Source organism: Monopterus albus, unplaced genomic scaffold (genome assembly GCF_001952655.1).
Source record: "Monopterus albus unplaced genomic scaffold, M_albus_1.0 scaffold190.1, whole genome shotgun sequence".
Taxonomy (NCBI): Eukaryota; Metazoa; Chordata; class Actinopteri; order Synbranchiformes; family Synbranchidae; genus Monopterus; species Monopterus albus.
The window spans coordinates 1-21,545 of NW_018128070.1; the positions used below are offsets into that span (position 1 = coordinate 1).

The window sequence follows — 21,545 nt, forward strand, 5'->3', positions numbered from 1 at the left end:
ATACCCTCATAGGTTGATGCATAAAAACTTGCAGAAATGCAGTGTCTTCACCACTTTGTCCATGGTCCACTCACTAAAGTCCACATTTTAGAGAATGCCTGTCATGTATATCATTTTTCTTGAATAATGTTCAAATAAATAATATCAGTGTCATTCCACATGCCAGCAGTAGATTTTCATGGTCAAGCAATCAAACTATCAAGGGAATATTGCTTTTATGGCATTATAACTGTGATAAGGGCTTTGTTTTACTTTGAGGGCTCAAAGGCCAGAGAGGTTGGAAACCACTGAGTTACTGTACTACCTTCTTTAAGACATTGTTTCAGCATTTACCAGAACCTTCCTCTTGGTCACACCAGATGAGGTCATTGAACATGTAGCTAACCAATGTGATCTCCAGTGTCCAGAGGTGACGCACAATAGCTGCATAGCTGTGCATCACTGTTCTGGTTTTACTCCAGAAGAGGAACTGAATGGAGGAAAGGGAAGTATAAAGCAAATTACCTCAAATATTTCCCATTGACTAACTACTAAGTAAAAACTAACAACTACATATGATGAAGGTATCTGTCAGCTTTGAGTTAAAATACTTGCTCACCTTGCCACAAGGCTAAGAGTGACGGACAACTGCCTCGTCAAACTGTCTCCAGATCTCCTCACAGTCATACCTACATATATAAAAATGGGATCCATGAGAAGAAAAAGTTAACTTTGTTTTTGATGCATTTTCATTAAGTTGCAAGTCACTGGTAAGTTTCAAACTGTTGATGTTCAAGTTCCAAGAGATATCCCACATCTAAACTTTGGGTTTCTGTTAGGGTGCGCTCAAACACAGAGTGAGTGAGCAGATAAAAAGCGGACCCAGGTGGCTGGCTTCGGTGCAAGCAGTGAGGTTTATTTACAGTGAAGGTAGTGACATATATACAGGAGGAGTAATGAGGTAGATGACCGGGTGTCGATCAGCAGCAGCAGAAAAACAGTCAGTGGTATGGTGGATGATGATGTACCGGGCTGCGGACGCAGAGGTCACTCCTGGGCTGGTCGAGGTGGAGGTGATGATGGCTGTAGACAGAAGAGCAGGGATAAACTGGGTAAGGGAGACTGTGCATCGACCTGGGAGGCGGTGGCTGGTGGTGTAGATTAAATCCAGGGGGGTCCAGAGGAGAGGTCCGAAGAGGAAGAAGACACTAGAGACGGCAGGGCAGGATAACGACTAGGGTGCTAACAAGGACTAGAGAGAACAAAGACAAGCTTAGCATAAACTTGATATAACAACCACTGGCCTGAAGACAGAGAAAGAACTGGCAGAGGAATGACTGGTGAACAGTGTATAAGTATGGAGGAGACTAATAACGTGCAGCAGGCGAGTAATCAGGGATGCGGGGCAGGTGTGTTGAATAGTGTAATCAGTGCAAGGGCTAGGCTAGTGTGAGGAAAAAGAAGAGAGGAAGGTGTAGCTGGGCAAACCTGACAGTTTCATAATGTCATAACATGTTCTCTGCCATTTCAGAATATAAACACCAGCAGCGCATCATTTTTTTGTGAATTAAAATGAGGACAATTCACTGTACAGTACCTTCAACTGGGGTTAACTAGAGTTGTGTAACTGTAACACCTTCCAATCACGATGTGTTTAATGTTGGGGGTTGTTGCAGGCTGTGCCCTCAGTTGACCAGAAGAGAACAGAAGCACAAGGAACCCTGTGAATTGTACACAAGTTAGAAGAAAGTAGGTAATTTATACATGCCTTAACTTGTAAGGAGCAAATCAAGAAAGAAAGAGAAATAAATATGGGAATGTCAGGAGGGATTACTTACGTCACAGAGAGTGTTATAAAGGAAACAGATGTTTTAGGGCCAGTCATTATGGTGAGACCAAAGGTTGTCTTGTTGAATCCTCAGAAATGATATGTGTGTGTGCATGCTTTACACCACTTTACTATACACTGAAGAAACAGGAGATAGATTTCATTGGCTAGCACATGTAAACATCATGATAATAAACATACATTTTTTAATTTTATGAGAAAACAAATGCTCACCCTTTCTCATGCAGAAGGTTGGATTGCAACAAATGGCTCCATAGTTTTGATGTTGAATGCTCTCTGGCCAAACTGAATCCTGTTTTGGTGTAATGAGATGTGTACCCTCTACTCAGGGCTAACACCTGACATGCCTGAACAGAGGCTGGTCTTCTTAGGTCAATTAAGACAGCGCTTTACTATCCCGCAGCAACATTCTTAAAGGACAGATGGTGTAGCAATGGGGTTAATTGCACGGTGTATGTTCCGGCACGGATGTATTTGGAGTGGGATACGGGGTTTTGGACACAGTATTCTTGTATGGTAAAGTGGTGAAATAAAAGTACCTGTGAGCAAGGGCAATGCTCAACCATCCAGTTTGTAGAGTCAGGAGACAGAACAAGCTGAAACAGATGGGATGTTTTCTCTAGCCTCCTTCTGCAAAGATCCACATGACTCCCATTATGGTGCCATTATGAATCTCTCTGCACAGAGTATGTGCTGTTGTCTGGGACATGATGCCATGAGACTGAGGAACTGTATATGTTGCTGTTTGTGTCACTAGACACAATAAATTATAATTTGAACTCAATTCACAGGGCAATATATCTCTCAAAATGAGCTGTAAGTATTATGCTGCGGATAATAGATTTTATTTAGTAATATGTTCAAGAATGGAAAGTACATACCTACAAATATTCTTAGTTCATACAAATTTCATCTGTCTTTTAATTCAAACTACTGTATGGCTGTTCATCAGTGCTCTAATGTACTTGTTTGAGTCTCACTGTAATACCCTGGATGTCCACAGGGCATTACTAATTATTATGTTGCATGAAAAGAAGCAGCGTGGCTGTGAGCTCTGTGTGGTTTTTGTCCAGTACTTGCAAAACTAATGATGCCACATTACACCCACTAAACGCCAACATGCTAATGTCATTGTGAGTGTTAACAAAACAGTCTCACACTTGACCTTGCTGACATTTAACTGTGGAACTACGTATCAGGTTGTGAGGAGCAAAAAAATGAAAAAGAAAAAAATTGTTCATAACTAGTATCTAGTATTTGTCAATGGAGTGCTGCACTTAACAGTCATAACGCCATTATACAGTAAGTGATGACTAAGGGAATGTACTTCTGTATTTGATACTCCTGTCTTCTCTGTCACTGTTTCTGTAAACTTGTGAATGATTTTGTTTTCTAAATGGCCTGATTCAAACCCCATAAGACACTTTGAGACATTCGCTCTCTTGTACACTAACATGAGGAATATCCTGTATAAGCACATTCAGCAGTTTTTGTTTTTGTTTATTGTTAATGTACAGTGTGTAGTATACTTTATATCCACAGATCCAATCAAAGAGAGACCTTAGATAATTAAATTTTATGTTGGCTATAGAGAAGAAGCAATACATGGAGGTCATTTTTATCAGGAGAATGACCAAGTTACATTTACATTTGGTTCTCTGACCTTAATAGGGAACATAGAGTCCTCCTCTTAGAGACCACCAGTTCCTACATTTTTGTTTATGGATGCAGCAAACACAAAAAAATACAAGTACTTATCATAAGTTACCCAAGCTCTCCCTGAAGTGTTTTCAGCAGCCACAAACAAAGTCAAAATAAATTCAGAAATTCAAAAAGCCAACAAATCCATTACATTTGTGACAAAACAGCAAACGTACCTTGAGAGTTCTGAAGCTATATGCAATGGCTTGAGCATTGCATATGTAAATTAAGCTTTATTAGGTCAGTGAGAAAAGGCTGTGACATAGAGTTCATCCTTAAATGTAAAAACAATATTAAAACAAAACCCAAAGCTGCCTGCAACAACAAAGGCCTCTGTGCATCATGTCTGACTCCTAGCTTTCTCCTTAACAAGCTGCACACACAACTTTGTTGCTGCTGCTGCTGCTGCCACCTTCTGGACTGAAGAGGGTTTTCATGTTTATTATATCTACAGTACAGTGATTTTTGTAAAATCACTTCTCCGTGCCCTCTCATATAGAAAGTCACTTTCGGCTTTTCCCGTTTAGGGGTCGCCACAGCGAATCATCACACTGAGGACTCGCATGTTGACGTTTGGCGCGTGTTTTACACCGGATGCGCTTCCTGATGTAACCCTGACTCGAACCGGACCGCAGCAGTAAGAGCGCTGCGCCTTAACAACTAGCCTACCAGGGGCGGCTTATGGATGCATACTTGTACCTAAAATAGTAATAGTAAAACATTTGTTTAATGAAGAAAGTGAGATTTTCTCTTAAAAACCTAATATTGAGCCAATATTAATGTACCTGTTTTGCTTTTGAAATTAACGTTTGAGTGATAGTGCTAAGACATACATAAACACTCTTAATTTTGCCTCTTCTATTTTAAAATTCTGTTTATTTAGTTACTTATGCTTTTTTTATATGCAATCTAGCGCATGTTTGTGATATGCTGTTTGACCAACTACGATATTAAAATTCTGTTTACATGTTAATGCATCATTAAAACCCTGGCAAGTCTGCATAAGAGTACTTTTTGATACTACAGTAAATTTTACTCTAGTATTGCTACTTTTATTTACGTAAGCATCTAAATACTTATTTCACCACTGGTTACAATCCAAACTATCCTCTGCTGGTGCCTTCCTTCTCACAACAAGAAGTTGTACTTATCTAGTAGTGATTTGCCTGTTTTCTGTGAGGGTAAATGACAGCCATCTAGCCAATGAGAGCGGCAGTTTCACATCGAATAAGAGTGAGTGTTAGCTTTAGTCCCACCCACCCTGCCCATACATCTGCCATACATCAAGTCATTCTTCCGATGTGAGGTGAGGTAGCATCGGGTCTTTTCTACTGTCTTGGGAGTTTTCTTTTAAGCGAAATAAGGGTGATTATTACATCACTGTTAAGCCAAAACTGTTAATTTTTTTTGTTCGTAGCTGTAGTTGTCATTACGCCTAGCGTTTATTTGTGCTTTGTAAACGCTAATTAGCAGAGGGAGCTAATTTAGCTTGTTAAGTTAAAGAAGTACTTGGGCTACTGTTCGCTCGCATCTTAATTGTCCAGCCTAGCTAGTGTATCAAGTCAGTAGCCTAGCTCATCCCGTGTAAGCTATCTGCTACTGTTATTATAATGCGAACTCGATGCTAAAATACTGTAAAAGTGTTCGGTCCCTTCAAAGTCTTGCTTCATCTTAACAGGTTCCTATTTGTGAGACATTTAGCTCCTTCTCCACATCAACATGAGTGATCCTTGGCAGGAGTGTATGGACCACTCTGTAGAGGTCACCAAAAAGGCTGGCAAGGTCAGGAACCACTGTTAAAGCAGCAGTTTCTATTATATTGTATGGCAGTCACTTTTTTGAGCAGAAACGTTTTACTTTGGCCTACTTGAGTAAGGTATCCACTATCAGTCAGTTTTAGTTTAATACTAAAGGTTATCCATTTTGTCAAGTGGGTCCCATAATTGTTACATACTGTACAAAGTTATTTTAGCTTTCTGCCAAAAAAAGGCATTTTCATCTATGATGCAAAAACTGTGTCAGTGTTATTGACAGGAGAGTTCATATGATTTCTAAAGAAAGTGCAGTATTGTGTAATGAACACAATGTAGGCAGTGTATTAATGCATTACACTTAATCATCTGTGACCCCATCATTGTCAAAACTGCAACAATGCATGTACTGTTGTGTGTTAACACAACAACATTTATTAAAGTAGCAGATGTACCCAGTCATCCAAAAAAAATCCCCTTGTCTCTTGCTGAGTTTGTCATTGTTATGTTTTTGCCAGATTATCTACGAAGCGCTCCAGAAGCACATTGCCATCATGCAGAAAAGCGCACCGGATGACCTAGTGACCGAGACAGACCAGAAAGTGGAACAGCTTATTATATCCTCCATCAGGGAAAAGTACCCAACACACAGGTACCTCACCTCAAATGGACATAAGAGGTGTATGTACTTCAGTGTACTGTAGCATATTAATGGACCAGTATGTTATCAAATAACATCAGTGTATGGACATAAGAGGTGTATGTACTACTTCAGTGTACCAGTATGTTATCAAATAACATCAGTGTCTGGTCTCACAAAGCTTGGTGCTAATCTTAGAGCAGTTTTTTAAATTATTTTTTACACTTTCATGCTATTTAAATCCAAATTTGAATCAAATTTAAGTTTAATGTCATGCACCAGGCCTGACAAACAAACAGAATAAATTATAAACAGAATGATTATAAACCAATTTTAAATGTTTCAGTGTTATTATAATTTGGATTTATTTAAATCACCATTAACTGTGAATATAAAAATCTAAATGCTGTTGCAAAGCATTTTCTGAACTGCTAGGAATAAAATTCTTAGGGGCAGTTACTGAATCCTTTATTTATTTGTTGATGAACTTATTTTTGTTGAAATAAATGTAGTCAAAATTAAATATAGTGAGTCTTAACATACTGTAATCAGCCTGTTAAATATCCAGTAAGTGTAATTGCAGAGTCCTTGGGATGCGAAATTGTCCAAAATCAGGCAAAAATACAGACCTCAGTGTCCACCTTGGTAGTGATGACCTTGCATCCAGTGTAGTGGTAGCTGTACACAATATGATTAATTACAGATTCTAATAGAAAAGTGAACGTAAACACAGTACTGAGTGCTGTAGTGTCAATGGTTTTATTTGTTATTTTCATTCTTTGTCATTTTGAAGTTTCATAGGTGAGGAGTCAGTAGCAGCAGGTGCACCAAGTGTTCTTACAGACAACCCCACCTGGATCATTGACCCCATCGATGGCACTACCAACTTTGTTCACAGGTACTACTGCCTGCACTTTATTGCAATATGAACCATAAAGAGACCTGGTCCTGCACTGGATTTGTGTTATCTTTGTCGCTTTTCAACTATTTTTATCTTTTAATTAGGTCCTCTCTAATTAAACAACATAAGTGAATATACAGTGAAAACAGAAATGGATTCCTTTGAAGTTAATTCTAAAGAATTCATTAAGTGAAGGTTTTATATTACCGGTTTCCTCTCTGCAGGTTCCCATTTGTATCTGTATCAATTGGCTTTACTGTGAACAAAGAGGTATGTTTCATTGTTCATAAATCTCAAGCAAATGACACTGACACATCTTAAATGCAAAAACAAAAGGAATTTTTGCCATAATAAACCAGTGAATGTCTGAGGATTGCATTTTGAAACAAAAAGCTGTTGTTGTGTGGCTGTTGTTCTACAGTATATTTAGTTTCCCTCCCACACCACATGAATCATCACTGTTTTTGTTGTTTCCTGGTCTCAGATAGAGTTTGGGGTTGTCTACAGCTGCATTGAGGACAAAATGTATACAGCACGGAAAGGGAAGGGAGCATTCTGCAATGGAGTCCCTATCAAAGTGTCAGGGCTGGAAGGTGGGTATTGTTAATCACATCTGGTCTTGGTTATGTAGTCATTAACATTTCCACCAGGTGGAGCCAATGTTACAGCAAGATTCTTGGTTTGGGCTAATAGATCCACTACAAAGTAAATCTGAGAGGCAGGAGCTGTACATTACACACTGTTTGTCTAACCTGTTTTTCTATAGATGAGTAAACAGCTTGTCATTTGTCTTTTGTGTTGTGTTTCCATCCAAGATATTAGCCAGTCTCTGGTACTGACAGAAATGGGATTCAAAAAGGATCCTGAGCAGTTAAAAACAATGCTGGCCAACATCAAGTCCATCCTCACCATCCCTGTACATGGGTAAATATTCATATACATTTGTAATACAAAGGATTACAGTGCTGGTTCATGTTGTTACTGATGGCAACAGCAAGTGTGGTTGAGTATGATTTCTGAACAGCTACTTTATCAGGACAACCAAACAAACAGCATGCCTGTGACAGTGAAGCTGAAACCTGACCTAAATTATTATGGATTAGGATTATTGAAAGCATTAAGAAAATACTAAAACTAGACGAGGGGATTATGCAGTGTAAAATTCCAATTACAAATAATATCTCAATGTTTTGATTGCATGAAAGTCTTAAAGATGATAAATTTAAACATCTATAAACACACACTAAATGTAAGTAAACTGTGTGTCAGGTGCAGCCAAATGCAGAGCAAAGCCAGGATTGTCATGGTTTAGCACCACTTCCAGTTTTGAAAGCTTTTATTTTTGGTTATATACTTGTGCCCTGTGTCACCTCACCTGCCCCAGCTTTACGTTAGTACACAGTCACTGTTCACTGTTTTCACCTGGGGCTCACAGCCCATAAATACTTCCTCCTTTCCCTTAGTCACTCACTGGTCCATTAATGTTATTCATGATGCTGTTTGACAATGCTGACGCTACTCCTAGTCCTGGTCTGCATTTGGGGTCCTAGCCCAGTGTGAGAAACCCTAACAATGTTTCCATCTGCAGAATCCGCTGCCCAGGCAGTGCAGCTGTCAACTTGTGTCTGGTAGCGTGCGGCTCGGCCGACGCTTACTACCACATGGGCATTCACTGCTGGGACATGGCCGGAGGAGCAGCGGTTGTTACTGAAGCTGGAGGAGTTGTCATGGACATTTCAGGTGAGTTGCAGAGAAAACATGAGCTCTTCAAACATTTACTGACATAACAGTTGGCCTGAGATTTATGATGCTAAGGAAGCTGTACCTCGCTAACGAGCAGTTTGTCAAGTCAAACCTGCACTGCTGACAAAAGCAGGGCTATTAAAAGACTAACACGTCCTCAGTTTCTGTCAAGACGGTGCTTTTCTGTACCATAAATCTAAAATGCAGACTGGAAGTGGTGGAGCAAATGAGTTGCATAGTGATCAGTTTTGAGGCACTTGTCTCAGAGGGGTCGTTTGAGGTGAATGAGCTGTGCCCACCACAGTTCCCCTTTCTCAGTATCTGAAGGGTAGGACTCACTAATGAGCTCAGCTCCTCAAAATCTGAACCCACTTAGTGAGAAATTTCAAAATGAGAAAGAGACTATAATCTTGCAAATTCATTGCTCAGGGTTTCATCATTTGCTCTTCTACTAATCTTTTTTTCCTATAGTGACTAGATTTGTATAGATGTGCATCTCAGAATGAATGCTCTCTGCTTGTTTCATTAGCCCCTTTTACGCTGTCCATTCAGTGCAGGAGTTTTCCACCTCGCCCTTCTGTGTAAAAGTAGAGTCCCGGTATAGGGGGTCGATGTGGTGGAATGATGGGTTGCAGGTACGTGGGAGAGAGAGAACCAGCGAGTGAACAGAGCGAGATCAGCTTCAGCAAGAACAATGTGACTCAGAGAAGCAAAGCGTTATTTTGCTTCATCATGGTTATGTTCTAAAGCGGGAATAAACACGGCCGCACCTCTGCATGCTTCTGTCTGTTCCACTGTGTGTACACTGAGTGAGTGTAGCCCTGGCCTCAGAGACACACGCCTGAAACTGAATGCACGTAGTAGGCTATTGTAATTCCTGTTTACCATTTATAAATCAAAATAATCAGATAACAGCCTGTTTGTTTCATTTTAAAATTGGCTGTGACCGTCGGTCGTCATGATAAGCATCACACCTCTAGTACTGGGATTCTGACAGCTGTTTAAAAGGAACACAGGAGCATCAGTTTTCTGGCTTTTTTAAATTTCAGTGTAAAAGGAGTTAAATAAAAATAAAAAAGCCACTTTGAGGGACGGTCAAAATAGACTGGAGGCTGGAGACTGGGTGAAACAGATGCATTGTGATGGTAGCTTCCACAAGCATATTATACCCTGAATTACTGACATAGTAGTTAGTTTTAAAGTGTTTTGTACACTATGGAACTGTGGGCTGACGTGTGCTGCCACCTACAGTAGGAAGGAAGATCATCAAATAATAATGTACAAACCTTAATTTTACCAAAAATATAAATGAATTTGAATGCATTAATCATGTTTCAATAGTTCATCCATTTTCTACTGGTAATCTGACTCCAGGTCTCATTTATATCACTATACATTTTAGTTATATTCTGCAGGGAAGTACTGGAAAAGTGTGAAATAATGATACGTCATTCTAGGTCGTGTTGTTCCAGGTGGTTTTTCCAACATAATTTATTACAATTACATTTCTCAGAGCTCTTAAGGTGCCAGAAATCTTAGAGTAAATGTAACTTTGTGAACCCTATTGAAATCCTGAACATGGTCATTGTTAGTACTGACATATGACTTTCAGATTTAGGACTGCTTCCAATATTTTAACCCAAAAAATATGTAAAAAAAAAAAAAATCAATTTACTAAATGAAGGAAGCTTATACTATTGCGGTAAACAAGAGAGTGTTACAAATTCCTACCAGTCAGCAAAGTCCTGTCTGAGAAAGAAGGCACTAATTAATCTTCCAATACAACGGCTAGGGCTGCTACTACTACTTTTGATTAGCAGTTGTTCAGTTTAATATGATGGAAAAACTGTAGAGCCCTTTTAGAAACAGCCCAGACAAGAGAGCAGAGTAGTGAGGGCTGCCAGCTGGCTAATTCAGGTTCCAGCTACACACATTTGCACTACTTAAAATTCATCATAGACCAAATATAGGCCTGTGTGATGCTAAACCTTGGTACAGTAATACTTAACATTTTCTGTTTTGTCCAGGCGGACCATTTGATCTGATGTCTCGGAGGCTGATCGTGGCCAGCAGCAGAGCGATTGCAGAACGCATTGCTAAGGAGTTAACGGAGTTTAACGTTGGCCGGGACGACTCTTAACATTCCATCAACTTCTCAGTTCACTTAACAGTTGTTTCACACACTCAGCAGTTTAGTATTGAACAGGTCAGGACTGCATCTTTGCAAAACTAAAGTGATACCTCTGAAGACCAGTTGAGTGGGTTTGCTAAATATTCAGTGCATAAACTTCCATCTTTTATTCTGCTTTCTCTTGGCAACTAATGTGGACAACAATGCTGTATGATGGAAGATGTGGTGAAGGTATTGTGTTGTTTTTAATCACTTAGTCATTGTTTATTTATGACTGATAGCCTAAACAAGATCACATCTCACTGATTAAAATACCTGAATACAGCACAATTGGACGTATTTTTAGAATAAAGTTGAGGTTTTGGCAGTTGTATTGCTTTTTCATGTTGGGTTTTGGTGCTTGATTCATAGTTAATTGTGTTGAGTTAAAGATAGGTATGTTTACACTGTAAATCTACTCTTGAATTCCACTAGTTTGCTCTATAATAGTACAAGAACAGTGTATATGGAAGTACTGCTCTTTTTAACTATCATATCCAGAGTGAAATGCACTCAAGGTGTTTTTAAAAATGTATGCAGCATGTTTTAGTGTTAAGCGTGTTTTGAAAGGATATAATAAAACTGCTATAAAAAATCGGCTTGTGTTCTGTCACACCAAGATGTTCCAAGACGTTCATGTTATTAAAGCACAGAGAATTGGTGTCAGCAGCTTCAGACAAGACATCAGGACATAAGTAAATGTCCATTTTTGCTTTGACCTGGAAGAATGGTAAAATTCTTATAGCTAAAAAGAAAAATGTCTCTTGCAGAAAGCAGCAAAGAAACAAAACAATCCTGTGACATTCCATAAAACACCAGGGAAAAAAAATATGCTGACTGCTACCACTGTGGTTTAGTAGAACATTAAAAGCATTCAGAGCCATTGCACCATGTAGACCTGGACTTAAAGTCTCTGCTGCTTTTCCCCTGCCCTTTTTATCTGCAGGTGCTCTGCATGAAGAGTGGTGGTCCGCCCCCCGGGGTTATGTGCTCTATGAAACAGCCCGTTTTGATCTCCACCGACTGTTGTCACTGGTCTTTCAACTTTTGTTTGCTGATGACTAACAAAGTGTGTTAAACACTTTGCCAGTGCAGTCCTAGATCTTTTACTGTATATTGCAGCCCCCCTCCATACAAATCAATGGTCCATGTTCATCTGCAGCAGGGGGTTCAGACAAGTGCTGGTAATGATTTCAGTCAGTCCACCTCTGTCAGCTCCACGATCGCATTTTTTGTACTCTCTGCCTTTGGCTTGATGTTCTATCATTATCCTGCACTCTTTATATATTTTAGAAGTATTGATGCTATAGGGGCGGGATGAAAGGACGGACACTGTGAATAATAAATGTTTTTGTATAATGTATATAAATGTTAATGCAGCAGTCAGTATCGGTCAATTTCTGAGATAAGATAGGCTTTTATTGCGGTAGCTGGATCTTATAAACAAAACAAGTCACTGTCACAGTACCCCCTCGGCAGGATTAACTTTCTCTCTTTGGTGGCCGTGTTGACCCACTGGTCGGGTTTTCAGTAGGCTACTAGACCAGTTGAAGAGGCTATACCCGACCACTGGGAGCAGTAGTGAGCAAATTGCTGCTTGGCGCACGAGAACGAGGAGAAGAAGACATCAAATTAGGACAAACCACATAAAAATGCAGGTGTTTTTTGTTTTGTTTTGTTGTTTTTTTTTTAACACTGTGGCCTACCTATTTACGAAAAAAGACTTCAAGTGTTGATATTAAGTGGATGGTTTTGCATATGTGCTTGTTTGCCCATCTCTGTTAAAGTGCTGTGCACAGTCTTGTTCCGCCTGTTTCTGCCAGATGAGATCTGGTGATGGGCAGATGAAGCTTCATGAAGCAATGAAACCTTTCATCCAATTGGTTCACTCCAGCGCAAAGCTTCTTGAAGCTTCATTTGCTCTAGTAGGACATCTACTGGATGCAACAATATCATTTGGCATGAATTTGAAGTGTGTGGCATTTTGCAGAAAGCCTGTGAATAAAACTGTCAGCAAAATAAAGAAGTATGCAAAACCTGTATATTGTAGTGATGGCTGATTATTTGGAAATGATGAAAATGGAAATGATTATTTACAGTGAGGTGAGGGTTGGGGTTGGGGTATGGACAATGATTGTGCTTTTGTAACGTTGAGGTATGTCCAGTGATTATGGTTTAGGGGACACATCACTGGTTTTTATTTAAAAACAACAGTTTCTCCACTGTGGCAGGTCTTAGGCGATTCCTTTTTTTTTAAAAATCCGAACCACTTTCTGAATCAGTCACGTGGTACAGCCGGGCAGCGAGGCTTCGGACGTCATCATTTCAGCTCCTCCCCCAAATGACGCAAGCCTCGATACGCGCATCGCGGAAACGCCCCCTCCCCTACTCGGCACACGCTTCGAAGCCTCGATACGGAACGTCACATCACTACCAGATGTATCCAGGACTGTGTTACTCCTAACCGGGGGTAGTACCTTCGTTCAACAGTCTTAGCAAATTGTTCCGCTTTTGTTAGTTTCCTTTTCGTCTGTGTCATTTCTTGAAACGGGAAAACTGAAATGCCACCACACAACAGCCCTAAAAGTCAATGGTGGAACATTTGCTATGTAAGTTTCAAAATGTGCGACCCGAACGTAGTTGTGCTAGCGAAATAACCATATCGAGATATTTTTCTCGGGATATCACGAAGTTAAATAAATATCGTTACATCCCTATTATTGAATAGACATAAATTTTGTAAACTAATTCATTGTCCCTAGAGAAACCTTTTTACTTGATGTCCCGACTTTTCCTCTAGTTTCACCGTAATATTGACTAAACCGAGGTGGTTAACATACCAAACATGAGCTGCTGAACATCCGCATGTTAACATAGTCATTGTTGAGTCTTGGTAAATAACAGGTCAGAAGGTGCTTGGTGACCAGATAAGTCCTGTCGGAAGCTTCTGCTCATCTTTCAGAGAGCTCCATTGACCTTCAGCTTCATGGCAGGCCTCAGTTACACCTGTGGTTCCAGAGAACAAAACATCCGTCACCGTGGATAAATTATTCATAATGGACCTGACAGGGAGCGGCAGGCCTGATGTATTTGTTTGGCTTGTCCTATCACTTCCCTCTGCCTGTCTCCCAGCATTTTAGAAGGCTTCTTATATTCAGTGCACAGCAGTGACAACTGCTTTCCTACTGCTCCCAGTCAAACTAAACTCTCAACAAATCCCACATCTATGACACCCCATACTGATCTGCTAAATTCAACATGGTCTGAGGTCAAAGCATCACCAAGTCAGTAGGTTTCATCAACAGGCTTGACTTCAAGACAGCTAAGGCGTTGCTTGATGATTCAGCTTATACCCTACTGTAGGCTGAATCTCTGGGAATTATGCCCTACTCTTAAGTACACTTCATTATATTATTTTATATGTGGGGTAGCTGCTGTCCATGTGGCAGCTGGTTTTCACATGATCATAATATTGTGGTCTGATATTTCAAATCTGCCACCTCTGACAGAGCAGCAGTTTTCCTTTCATTTATCTCACCTTGCAGTGTGATATGATAACAGCATTATGTTTAACTGTCAAAACAATAACTGTTGCAAGAATGAGAAGTTATGATGTGTAAATATTTAGACATAAAAACAGATATAATGATCTCAGGCAGAGTGATAAAATGGCTATGTAAGCAGACAAACCACACTGACTCACTGGGGGACTCAAAAGGATATTCCACCAGTGAAATACATTAAAAGGACATAAAAGGTCAATTGTTGTGAAACTGCCAGGAAATATAACACAGACACACTTTGTCACCTGAAATCCCATGTTTGAATCAAGACGGGTGCTGCAACATACCATTTAATTTTCAAATTAGAAAATTTGATTGTGTTAACAGTATGGAACCAGCAATGCTGTTTTCCTGGCTTAACCCAGATGTTGTCCTGATCGGCCGAAGATCAAGGACATTCCAAACCTCTTATACTGACCGAGGATAGTTAAATAATGGAATTGGAATTCACCTTTATATGATCTTCTTCTGTAGCTGCAGTTTGTTGTTTTTTAGGGTAGAGTACCTCACTGAAATTCATTCATCTCTTATTTATCTGTCCTGACAGGTTCTGTGGATCTAACGTGTCTGGTGGCATCAGGAGCAGTGAAGACTTTCTTCAAGATCGGGATCCACTGCTGGTGCTGTTATGGCCAAAGAAGCCAGAGGGTGAACTACTGGATATTGATGGTGAGTATGTTTTCAAATCTCATTTGGATATATTTATTTCTTCTCAGGTCCCCTGTGACTCTGATTTGCTGGGGTGGTTAATCACAATACAGTCCTTGAGTTAAGTTAGTGTTGGAGTCACTTTGACAATGGCCCTAGTGTCTTATAATGTAGTTTACATCATCATACTGCCTGAGAGCCTGTGTTTTAGTGTCTCTGCTGTTTACACAATTTATTACCCTCATATGAATGTTCACCACTAGAGGTCAGTAACGCATCAGCAAATAGTTTGGATTTTCAATATCATTTTATTTTACTTAGGTGAATGAACTTGCAGTATATTTGTAATTAATAAGATATGTACTGTATCATATTAAATACTGTCATATACTATAGCACAGATTGACAGTATGCTTGGAAGTATCAGTGTGCTTTAAAAATACCTTTTCTTGCCTCCGCAATCAAATCAGAAACATTGGCCCCAACAAAGAAGTGGGGTCATTTTCCAAACCTGCGCTGCTCTTTTGTACTTTATTATGATCTGAACTTTAGTATGATCTGTAACAGCTGGCGTCAGGATCAGTCATGAAGAATATAGATAGAAGACGGGAGCATGATGAGTGTAAAAACTAGCAGCAACACAAACAGAGGCGGTAACAGCTGCAGCAACAATAACAGCATGAGGGCGGGTTGGGGTTTGCAGGTCTGAGAATGTGTTTGAACCGGCGCCTTTCAAACATAAATAACTGCAAGTTCTGCATATAATTATGATACTATACTATCTGCTGTGTGATGAGGTGTGCGATGCCCTAATGGAGATGTTGTTTAATGGAGATGTTGTTTCAAATGACAAAATCTAATTACATAGCACTTTCAGATGTATCAGATGTGTAATATGATGTTTTTTTTTCTTCATCATGTCATGGAGAATGTTGTTGCAGTACAGCGGTGTAGATAATACTTGCAAATACAGTACAGCTTAACATTTGCTTGAACTTGCCCAGAGTACCAGATGGCTGGAATTTGCCTTGTAGGAGAATACAGTAAATGTCACAGAGGTCAGAGAAGCACACACAAGTTCATAAAAGTCAGTTTAGCATATTTACTTGAAACTGTCTTATTCTGCTAACTTTCTACTGTTTCATAATCCAAGCGCATTTGAATAATTGATAATGTAACAGTTCTACATTTATTTCACTAATATTTCTGCTTTGTGTTGGCTGAGGTGTTTAGAATCGTGTCTACATAATAAATATAATAGTAATAAGGATAACATAATAAGTAGTTTACATTAAAGCCTGTAATTTTGAAATGTATAACAGTTACAGTAAATTATTAGCTCTCAGTTTGAAAGCCATGGGAGACCTGAAAGAAGAAGACGGTATACAAACAAAACTGTTAAGTCAGAATTAATCATGGGTGGATTATGAGACAATCAGCTCCTGGCAGAGACAAAGCCCCTCTTGCAATAGAACTCTAACACCCAAGACTGAAAGAGACACAAGTGTTTTTCTAGTAATACTTATTCATCACCTTGTTGTTCTATTTGGCTGTTTTGTGTCATAGTTTGCACTTTCATTCTCTTTTTAAATCTCTTTTAGGTCATTAATCATCTCTTTTAGTCATTTTGCATCTGTTTTACTCTTGTTCTCTTTGTGTATTTTTTGTATGTCTTGCAATAACTTTGACTTGATTTTCTGACAGTGCATATAGATGCTATCTATGGGCTGTGCTGGGACCTGTAGGTCCACTCAGTAATCCATCCATGAAATGAATGAAGTGAGAAAACCACTGGAGGCTTTATCTTAATAACATTATTAAAATGGAACAAATTAATTTATATCATATAAAATGATTTTAATGAAATTATCTAAATATTCATTTATTAGTGTGACACTATTTGAACCTTTATTTTAAGCTTTAATATAATTTCTCCATCCATAATAAGCATAGAAATTGTTAATGAACGATTTACAATATCATACAGTACAATGGATTTGTCAACAAATATAACCACATGCAGTCCCTTATGGTTTCTTCTGTCATAAGAGAGGAAAAGCTCACAGTTAGAGGACCAGCCAACCTTATTACAGAATGGATGATCGTGTGAGCTGGAGCTATCAGCACTAATAAAAGTGCAGTGGTAAACAGGGTGTAGAGGTTAAGAGTATCATCTAAAGAGTAAATATGAAAACAATAACCAACTTTTATGGTTCTACAAAACATCCAAATTACCTTAACAGTATTTACATCTGGTATGAGATTAATTATAGGATGTTTGCATCTGTGTGTGTGTGTGTGTGTAAAGCATCAGGTTTTCAGTGGCTAATTGAGAGTAGTATTAGCACAGGAATAAAGCAGCAGGTAGCCTATAAGGCAAGTAAATAGTGGTGGAAATGAGTTTGCATCCCAAATGACCTCTCTACCACAAGATGCTTAAAGATCTCCTGCAGAGACATTTTAAGGCATATAAACAGCCTCTGCTATGACACACATACAGAGTTTTATTTTATTTTAAACAAAAAAGTTCAGTAAACATCTGAGAAAGCCCTAAAAACATGCCTGGTCTTTGCCCTTCATTGTGAATTCAGAGATTCATGAATATTCAAATCTATGTCCACCATGGCTGCTCCCCCCCAGGTAGACCGGTGAAATCGCTATGTGTCAGGGTACAGTGGCAGGAGGGGAAAATGGAGAGAGTCGGCCGTATATGTTTGAGCCTTATTCAGATCCAGGAGTCTGTTGTTCACCAAACATCTTAGAATGCCAAATGTGGCTAGCGTCCTGTTTACAGTTAGCAATTAATAGTGCTGGGAATTTAAGAGAGCAAGTTAATGATTTAAGACGCAATAGCACTGCTGCTTTATTTCCAAATTTGGAGCAGTTGATGGATAGAAGTGTAGCTGTACATGTAATGAAACTGAACACAGAGAGAGACCATCACAAGCAGAAAAGCCCCCCAGATATCCACTAGGAGTCCACCTTTTCCGGTTCAGTAGAGCCAGAAACAAAGCAGGCTGCAGCAGATTGAGTCTGTAGATCCTGTGGGTCCAGCATATAAAACCACAGTAAACAACAACAGCCATAATCTAAAAAAACCCAGCAACAAACAAATAAAGGCAGGGACCCTTTAAATTGTGCTTGTTACCATTAGCTGTCATCATTAGGCCTGTGGTTGCTTTAAATGCATGACAAAAGCATTGTACAGCCTGCAATATACAGCACATTTCAGCTCCCTCCTAGTGAATTGCAGGGATTATTATACACAGCAGCCTCTACTTCCATTTCTGCTTCTGTCTGTGGTTTGTTTTTCTTCTGCTTTTTGTCAGTCAGTTTAAGTCATTTTATGCAAAACATCCGAGGCAAAGCCAAAGAAATTAGCTTGTCCTGGCTGGCAGCCATATTGACTTGGGGTCTCCTAGTCCCAGTTGTTTCTGGTGCACTATTACACTAATATAAACATTAAGACACATTTCGGCAAAGCATATGCTGAACCTACGCTTTCTATTTGGAGCCAGTCAATGTTCATATCACTCCTTGAGGAAATGAAGGACCGGTCAGGACATTGTAATGAAATCTATAGCTGAAAGTGTCTATCAAAAGCTGCTCAAAAGCAGTGAATCAATATGGGTATTAACATCAAACTCACACATATGGCTATAGACAAGATCAATGGTGATAATCCAAAGTAATAGCCCATGAAGCTGTTCTTACATTTATTTTAACAGATTATTTTTTTGTCCCCACAGGCTTCTTTGGCATATTAATTGCATGTCTAAGTGCTTTACTTTCCGAGCACTTTGATTAATCTTTTTTGTCTTGTCCGTCCATCATAATTGATCCATTAAACACACACCAAATCTTTGCTTTTTAAAACCACAGATTTAATTAAATCTGCTGATGCTGTACTTTCGTTAAGTGAGCACATCTCTTGCACCCTCGTTCTTGACCAACCATTTGTCACCTGTCCTCGTGTGCTATAGCGCAGCAGTATTCCCATGCATGTAGCCTACACAGTCCCAGTAAATTACCCTCATCCAGCAGCACGATGCCAGTCTGTAATGCGCCGGTCTACCAAAATGTTTGAGATGTGAGCTTGAAGAATCAATATGCCTGCCTGGTGCTTGTGTAGGCGTTAGCAATTAGCAGTTACAGCCTTAGACTGCTGCCAGATGGATCGAACTGCAGTGGGGGAAGGTTTCCTATTAGTTCCTAATTTGACAAATGACCATTTAAAATGTTCCAGCTTCACCTTGCATTTAGGTACTTTTAATCGACAGGAGCGGTAGATCTTATGAGTGATTTGAACTGAAAATGAAAGAATTAAAGGAGACATCTGTTGAGAATAATCTATTTCTTATTGTGAACAAAGCCCATGAAAATTGGACAATGAAATGATCAACTTATTATAAGTAGTGACTTTGTAGCCAAAGCCTTCATCTCAGTTCAAAACACAAGATTGAAAGCTAACATAACTGACAGAGCTTTATATACAGCACTAGCATTATATAAATATTATATATTTATTGTTTCATGCTGTTTAAGTACTTAAATAATAAACTCCATCTTTTTGCAGTTTCAAAAGAAATAGAAGGCAACTTGATCCCTTTTATTTCCAAATGTCAACAAATCCTCCTCTTCATCACTTCACACACATTGGACCTGCCAGAGATGCAGATTCAAACCCAAATGACGAGTCAGGAAACTGCCCGCACATGTCCGCCAGCACAGAACTCGCCTGGAGCAATTTAGTGGCAAGAGGTGGACAAACACATCTGAGTTGTACAAGCCCAATCATCAAGTAAGACTGGCATCTAGGCAGAGGTAGTTTATCTGAATGTGTGTTACTTGATGCTAAATAACTGCATATTCATGTAGGTTTTACTGTAATTTCATTCTGTGTTTAGGCTGGTTTATGACCAGTATTATTTGCTCATTATAAAGTTTCTTTCTATTCAGATCGGTCTCGCATGTGCTCTCTCTTTCCACTAATGAGCCACACACACCACACTTAGATGTTGAGATCCTTGTGTTGAGATAATACAGAAATATTGGCTTAGATGCCACATTTGAAACTCAAGCTTCCCGCTCTGCCTCAAAACCTCTTTGCTCACTCACACACACACGCACATGCTCTGAGAAGAGAGAACTAAGTGGATAAACAGCTGAAATAGATGCTACAAGTAATGAATGTCACTCAGTGTGGTAATATTACAAATGCAAACTGGATCAAACCACCTGCAGCTGAAAATAGTCACAAATACACCATTTATTTCCATTTGAGAATTGTTTGCTAGATACCGCAGTGCCCAGCTGTTCTGAGTAAAGTTGAAAAATGAAAATACATGTGAGTGACCTGTTTTCAAAGATTTACATTCCTAGAAAAGAACAAATATGTTTGCTGCTGAAAGCCACAAGCAGTCTGGAGCCGTCTGAGAATAGTGAGTGACAGACTATTACTGTGTAGCATTGGTTTGGCTCTTTTAATGGGATTCGTAGATAGCAGTAAATATATCACTATAGCCTTCTGATTTAAAGGCAGAATTGCTTTAAAGATTTATACAGTCAAGGGTTTCTAGCTTTTAACTATGACAAATCTGTCTTCCAGTTCAAAATAAGAGACTTTCAGCAATCCCTCGCTGCCACTGCAGAGAGACATTAGCTATAAAGTGATGGATAAAGTGTTGCATCAGCAATTTTTGTGTTGTTATCTGCCAAGAATTGTTTGAAATTGTATCATTTTAATTAACCATTCACTATTATTACAACATTTTCTATAGCACAACCACATTTTTCAGAACTCTTTTGCCCGAGAGCTGGCCTGGCCCAGAGGATATTACACCTGTTTTAAAGTTGTTCTTACATTGGTTGATTGTCCGCTTCTGTTTTGATTTTTCTTATTTTTAATACACTTCACTTCAGAATTGTCCAACAAGCTTCCAGTGTAAAAACCAGGATGCCCTCTCAGGTCCTCTTGCACTTTAAGTCTTCTGGTCGTTCCAAAGCACAGGACAAAAACTGTAGCTTTTAGTTTTTATGCACTGAGCCATTGCTACAGTCTGAGTGAGGATGTTTTTAAATGCAAAATTAAAACCTACCTCTTTAGCCTGGCTTTTGATTAGAATGTTTTACAAGTATAAACAATAAATTATTCTTTTTTATTTTTTAATTGTTTTATTCCCTCATGTTTCACTTGCCATTGTATTTTGCCAGTTTTTTGTGTTTAAATCTTTTATTATTTTGCATTTATTTCATTTTATCTTTAAAATGTGCTTTAGTCTTGTTATCAGGTTGTCAATCATCTCTGAATAGTAGGAAGCACTACAAAAGGTGCTATTTAAATATAGCTTTGATTCACTGAATAAAACCGCACTGCTTTTGATGGCAAACATAAACCTTATTTTATGCCAAAATGAGTTTGAACTTTTTGTTTTGATTTTAATAAGCTAGATGTCAGGCAGCCATTCATCCATTCAGCTCTTGTGTGGGTGGTCTACAAGGCCACTGGCTAGATTGTGTCGCCCGTACGTCTGAAAATTGTAAGCATTCCCCTGACTTTGAAGAGGGAAAACGGCAAAAATGGGGTGGGGGGTATTACAC

General features: G+C 39.1%; 1 protein-coding gene and 1 long non-coding RNA gene across 6 annotated transcripts in view; both read left to right on the forward strand.

The window, feature by feature from the left end:
- The first annotated feature begins 4,736 nt into the window (after positions 1-4,736).
- Positions 4,737-11,329, forward strand: LOC109970117 (inositol monophosphatase 1-like). Of its 2 annotated transcripts, none has more exons than XM_020617462.1 (9): positions 4,737-4,835; positions 5,208-5,311; positions 5,799-5,932; positions 6,714-6,818; positions 7,046-7,091; positions 7,306-7,414; positions 7,637-7,745; positions 8,410-8,561; positions 10,592-11,329. In XM_020617462.1, the coding sequence occupies exons 2-9, from the start codon at positions 5,249-5,251 to the stop codon at positions 10,702-10,704; spliced, it is 831 nt and encodes a 276-aa protein (XP_020473118.1). In that variant the 5' UTR covers positions 4,737-4,835; positions 5,208-5,248; the 3' UTR covers positions 10,705-11,329. The 2 variants fall into 2 exon arrangements, with proteins under 2 accessions (XP_020473118.1, XP_020473117.1); XM_020617461.1 differs by having other exon boundaries at positions 4,817-4,894.
- A 1,692-nt stretch (positions 11,330-13,021) lies between these two features.
- LOC109970139 (uncharacterized) overlaps positions 13,022-21,545 on the forward strand; it is a 56,390-nt gene continuing 47,866 nt past the window's right edge. For all 4 annotated transcript variants that reach the window (XR_002276370.1, XR_002276372.1, XR_002276371.1 and 1 more), the window contains exons 1-2: positions 13,022-13,343; positions 14,845-14,966. This is a non-coding gene — a long non-coding RNA (uncharacterized LOC109970139). The remainder of the gene's footprint in view (positions 13,344-14,844; positions 14,967-21,545) is intronic.

Excerpts from the sequence above, each read along its gene's own strand:
- LOC109970117 (XM_020617462.1), top strand. The coding sequence starts at position 5,249 with ATGAGTGATCCTTGGCAGGAGTGTATGGACCACTCTGTAGAGGTCACC. Across the intron at positions 5,312-5,798 it reads TCACCAAAAAGGCTGGCAAG|ATTATCTACGAAGCGCTCCA; the intron begins GTCAGGAACCAC and ends TGTTTTTGCCAG. Across the intron at positions 8,562-10,591 it reads AGTTGTCATGGACATTTCAG|GCGGACCATTTGATCTGATG; the intron begins GTGAGTTGCAGA and ends TGTTTTGTCCAG.